General features: G+C 46.7%; 1 protein-coding gene across 1 annotated transcript; it reads right to left on the reverse strand.

Annotated features, from left to right (window-relative positions):
- Positions 1–575: 575 nt before the first annotated feature.
- Positions 576–4,052, reverse strand: DCAF12L1 (DDB1 and CUL4 associated factor 12 like 1). The gene is made up of 2 exons (XM_033201617.1): positions 2,394–4,052; positions 576–2,303 (listed from the first exon to the last, which is right to left on the reverse strand). Exon 1 carries the CDS (start codon positions 3,805–3,807, stop codon positions 2,416–2,418), a length of 1,392 nt encoding a protein of 463 aa, XP_033057508.1. The 5' UTR covers positions 3,808–4,052; the 3' UTR covers positions 576–2,303; positions 2,394–2,415.
- Between the last annotated feature and the right edge of the window lie 1,684 nt (positions 4,053–5,736).

The raw sequence follows: 5,736 nt of genomic DNA on the forward strand, positions 1-5,736 counted from the left end.
TTTAGTTTTTAAAAAGTTAAGTCAGGTGATTTGGCATAAAAATGATATACCCTAAAATATGAAAAAGTTAAGTGTGAGTCGGTGATGAAATTAAGGACCAAGACAGAGAAGAAATCAAACATGCCTTCTATTTCTTCTCTAAAATCCCATCTCAGGTAGAAAGTGTTATCTCCTCTAAAAATGTTTTCCACATTATTTCCAAAATAATTGCGAGAATACCATAAAAATTCCCTATTGCCTACAAGAAAATAGGCAGTTAATACTTTGAAGTTATTGGGTAACATTTAAGGAAATTTTTAGCAAATATGTTTTTTAAGTTAAAACACAAACCACAAAACATATTTCAAAACTAATTGCTGAAAAACAACCAAAATATTTTAAATAAATCTTCAAACCTAAATGGTTGCAGGTGAAAAGATTAATTTCCAGTGCCAAATAAGATTTATACATGTTCCTTCCTCGTCTAGTATCACATATTGGTAAGTTTATGAATGGATAAGCACAATAGCCTGACCTGAGAATAAATCAGGAAAATGTTTACCAACAAAGGGGGGAAAACACAACAGGATTCTATATTATTTAAGAGAAATATTTATTTATTTATTGACTTAAAACTTTAAACTCTAGGTCTCCAGAGGCATTCAACCAGTAAATATTTACTTATTGCCTTTTATTTGCTAAGTATTAGTGGAGAAATGAGGCAATATAAAGATGACAATTGTATTATCTGTTCTCAAGACATTTACAACTGAGTTGGAGACGCATGCACACAAATACATCTTACTGCTATATAACAACAATTATATTAGCCTTTATAACAATGGCTAAAAACAAAAGCTTACTTTTTGGTATTTCTTAAATGACTTTTAGTACAATTTATTATATTAACTTGTTCGGATTTGTGACTGAACAGCATGTTGTGTGTGTACACCAAGACAGCATCTGAGTGCCCAAACATCTAAGGAAAAACAGACATCACAAATTACCAATCCTAGTTTAGCACAACCTGGCCAGTTTTAGAAATGGCAAATATTCCTTCTCACTTCCAATGGTCTCACATATGGAGAAGTACAACCTGTTTTCATAGCAGTCCCCAATTTATATTTATCTGCACCCCAATATACTTTTCTTCAACCTCATCCTATTTATTTTAAATCTCACCTTATCTTGAAACAAACTTCCTATGTTCTTGATATTGCATGCTATTACATTGAGAGTTATAACAGCACGACTTTTTAACAACACATTATACTTTAGGAAAGAATCTTTGAACTTCACAAAATAAAATCTTATTAAGAATCCTTTTTTCAGAATGTGCTATTTTTGGTCTTTGTTTTTTTTTTTTTTTTTTTTTTTTTTACTGTAATTACCTCTTAAGCAGAATTGGAAAATGTTAAATATCTTCAAATATAACATTTTATATTAAAAACAGCAACAGCAAAAATATCCAGTCTATACCCTGGATCAGTATACATTCTGCCCAGCCTGCCATACATTCCACATTTACATTTCCTGCTTTTCATGACGGCTCCAATGCACTGTGCAAGTTTTTCAAACAACATACATTCAAATATATTCACAAGTCTTGATAGTAGTAAGGCAGCAAGTGAACAAATACACATTCTTTTAGCTATTTAAGGAGAGGTGATAACACTTAAATAAGTTGTGAAATTTAAAAAAATGGTTGTTTCAACATTCAGGTTAATTCTGAAAATGCAATGAAGCAGAACCCCTGCACTCCTAAAGAGTTCTCACCAATTAGGAGTTTGATACAAACACAAGATTCTATGATAACTTCTTTTGAAAGAGAATAAACTTAAGAAAAAGCACTTTAGCACGAACAAAGTAAAAACTATATACACTAAGATCACAATTTGCAAATTAAGTGTTTCCAAACGTAGGTAATCCAGAGCTTGGAATGTATTTTTCCAATTGAACAATGCTATAAAACTATGGTAAGCTCTCCAGAAAAGATGTAGGAACACCTTGCTTACTAGAAAATTTTCTCTTCGTATACCATGTATCTGCAATAAAAAATAACTTTAAAAATGAGGTTGTAATACTGGTAACAAGGAAAAACAAGGAAAACAAATATACATAACTGTAAGACATTGAAGAAAGAGAATATATGAATCACTCAAAGAGAGAATGCAACTAAAGATTAACCAAATTTCTTTCTATGAAAATTCCAAAAGATGGTGTTGGAAAGGAGTCAAAAAGTCTTAAAGTCAAGTTTTCATTGACCAAAGGATCACTCACTCTCTCTGCTTGGAGGAGTACAACTTAAGCTGGGCTGGTTCCACCTGGAAAACAAAAGACACACAGAGTTAAAAGCAAAAAAATGCAACATGAAGCAGGAAAGTCGGGTGGAACTAAAAGGTAAATCTGTGTACCTGGAGTACAAGGCGGCCATCCTTAGCTCCAGAGGCCTGCATAGTTCCCATGGAGGCCTGCAGGGAGAGGCCCCCCAGCCACAAAGAGCTTCATCTCGGGCCAGTTGTAGCAGTGGGTGTAGAGCGCATTGGGAAACACTTCCATGCCACCAAAGTAATTCACCCAGAAATCATTGTGGTTGAGCCAACCTCTGCCACAGGCAAGCCTGAGCTTCCTCCCTGAAGGTCCCGAAGAGGACTCGAGGTTGGCGGAGGCTCTCTCCTCCAGGAACTTCTGGGCCCGGATGTCATAGAAGAGCAGGGAGCCCTGACCGGTGCCCACAGTGATGATGTGGCGGTAGAAGCTCAGAGACCGCACGCCTGTGCCACCCTCTCGAGAACACAGGGGCCGGATGTTCTGCTGGCCCTGGCGCGGATCCAGGAAGGAGACGTGGGACTGGGAGCCCACAGCGTAGAGGGACATATCATCGCAGTAGGTCAGGCACACATTATCCCGGAAGTAGGGTAGCCTGATGGACAGCAGCCTGGATAGTGTGCTCCGGGCTTTCCACAGGTGGAAGTAGCCATCCAAGGACACCGCTCCCAGCTCCTGGTTCTTGGCGCCGCAGGCCAGGGCCCGCACCTTGCGGTTACTGGGGTTGATGATGGCCCTGGGGATGGCCTCCACATCCTTCGGACGGATGTGGGCATATACGGGAAGACCCACCTCGCTATGCCAGGCAACAGTGTCATCGAACTTGTCCGGGTCCAACTGCCACAGCGCCACAGTGCCGTCACGGGAGCCGCTCACGGCTACGGTGTCACTCAGCCAGGCGACGGCGAAGATCCAGTCCTTGTGGCCATGGCGGTCGCCCAGGCACAGGGGGTCCAGGGTGGGCAGCTGGTAGATGGCCAGGCTGTTGGGGTTTTCGCCGCCGGTGGCCAGAAGCGTCTTGGAGGGATTCAGCTCGATGGCATGGATGCCGCAGCCCTGTTGGTCCTGGGCCAGCCTGGCCTCCGTGTCCCGCAAGAGGGGGATGCGCGCGATGTGGCCTGACTGCACGTCTACCACAAAGAGAGTGTTACACTTGGTGCCGCATACCACCTGCCTGGAGTTCAGCCACTGTGACGCGAACACCTTGTTGAGGGTGCCCAGGTCCAGTTGGCGCTCCGTCAGCAGCTCGGGCAGCCTCTGTACCGCGTAGCCTCGCATCTCGCCATCGAAGCCCTGGAGCCCGGCGGGGCCCCACCCGCCTACCTCCCGAACCTTCAGATAGTGAACCATTGAGCTACACGTCGCCGGCCGCCTCTGCCTCTTCAGTACCAGAGGCCCCTCACCGTCTGCTGCCGCCAAGCCCTGCGACGGCGAGCTCTCGGCGCCCGCCTCGACCGCGGGCGCTTTCCGTTTCCTGCTACCTGTTTGCTGCTGGGCCATGGTGGGCGGCGGGCGAGCGGCGGCGGCAAGGCGTTGGTGGCGGTTGCGGCGCGTGGCTCCCGTGTAGGTCGTGGCAGCGGCGTGGATGGTTGCGCTGGGACCCAGCCTTCGGATTCTGAGGCGCGGCAGTGGCGGACCGGGTGAGGGACGCGCGGGCGAGGGCGGCTGTGGCGGTGCAGACCTACGCGAGGGCGGGAAGTGCGTCTGACCGGACAGTGAGAGCAAAGTCAGTGTGGGGCGAGATCTACGCGGGGGGCCGAGTGGGAGGGGCGAAGGCAGTGGGAGGAGCAGGCGAGCGGGCAGGCGGGTGTGAGCGCGTGGGGTGCCTGAGGAGTAGCTGAGGCCGGGCGGGGTGAAGGCTGGGAGGGGTCAGGGCGGAGGGCGGGGGGCGGGGAGCAGGGAGCGGAGCTGCAAAGACAGAGTCTCTGAGGGCCCGCAAGCCAGGATCCCAAGTATCAGACACGCGGCATTTCACTACCCTCAGGACAGCAGCTAAGTACCCGTCTTAAAGTCCCTACTTCAGTAAAATCTGAAACCTACGATATAGTCAAGCACGGACCTAGAAGGAGCCCAGGCCACGATCTGTCTGGAGAAACCAGTGTGCATTTGGTGTAATCCTGGGACACCCTTCGCTAAGATTAGACATTAAACTTGGCAAGGGATGGGGTATTCGGCAGCTGCAGGGAGACCTTTACCCATATGTCAGACCTGCAACCCCTCAAGTTTCAGCCCCTCAGTTGATGTCTTAAACAATTTCAAACAAATCTTTTTTTCCCTCCTCAAATTGAGGTTTCTGAGCTGCTGCACCACAGTCCCTTGAGGAGTACAATCCAGATGCAAATCCCTGGGACCCACGTTTGGCCCATGGTGATATCAGGGAACACTTGGTTTGGTGCAGCCTTGAGAAAATGGTGGGTTGTACTAATGGGGGAGGAATCCCGAGGGGCTTTTTGGAGGTGTTTGCTTCCTTTGAGCCTTAGAGCCCTAAGGAGATGGAATGGAAGAATCTGTGGGGGGGATTTCTTCCCCACTCCTGAGAGGCAAAGTTAATATCCCCGTTGTCAGTCACAGAGACGCCTAAGTTGAGTCCCTGGGACCTTGGGACTGGGTCTAGAGGCAGAGGATTTTCACGTGCAGAGAACATAATGTCCCAGAAGAAGGCAACAACATGGATACAATGATGTAAGTTTAGAGGTTCCGTGCATGAGTAACTTCTCAGGGTTCATAAAGTTCTTATCCAGTTCTGCTGCTTCAGAGAAGCCAGTCAGGTGGCAGGCCCAAACCGGGCATACTCAGTTACCCAGTGATTTCAGTTACACAGTGGTACATTGGAGAGAGAGGGCAGCGAGAGCAAAGTCAGTGTGTGGACAGATCCAGGCGGAAGGCCGAGCGGGAAGGGCTGAGGCAGTGAGAAGAGCAGGTAAGAGGGCAGGCGGCCCTGAGGGCCTGGGGTGCTGACACCTGTGGTGATTAATTTACTTCCGGATTAGGGAAAACCATAAGAGTTATTTTGTTGTTGCTTCTCCCCAACCCCCTTTTTACTTTTCTGATTTTCTGTCCCCTTCCCCCATCCCTTTTTGCAACTTCACCTCACGGGCACAAATTCCAAATAAAACCATAGGTCCTTCTCGCCACTCCAATCCAACTGCTGCCTTCCAGTGCACCCCAACACTCTCTTGCACCTTAATTTTGATTCCTCCCCATATCATTCATCTTACAGCAACAGAAAGGTTCCATCTGCTGGTGGTAGTGAACATGAAATTAGGGACAGGTACATAGAGGAAGCTGCATTTTGTTTCCACACGTGGACACAAATAGGGTGAATGGATATTTTAGAAAGAGGCAACCATATGTGAAAAGGCACAGATAGTGTAAAGGATTGTTTCATGAATTTTAGTGTACATTAACATCTCAGGAGCGGCTTAATAG

Source organism: Trachypithecus francoisi, unplaced genomic scaffold (genome assembly GCF_009764315.1).
Source record: "Trachypithecus francoisi isolate TF-2019V2 unplaced genomic scaffold, Tfra_2.0 Lachesis_group6, whole genome shotgun sequence".
Classification (NCBI taxonomy): domain Eukaryota; kingdom Metazoa; phylum Chordata; class Mammalia; order Primates; family Cercopithecidae; genus Trachypithecus; species Trachypithecus francoisi.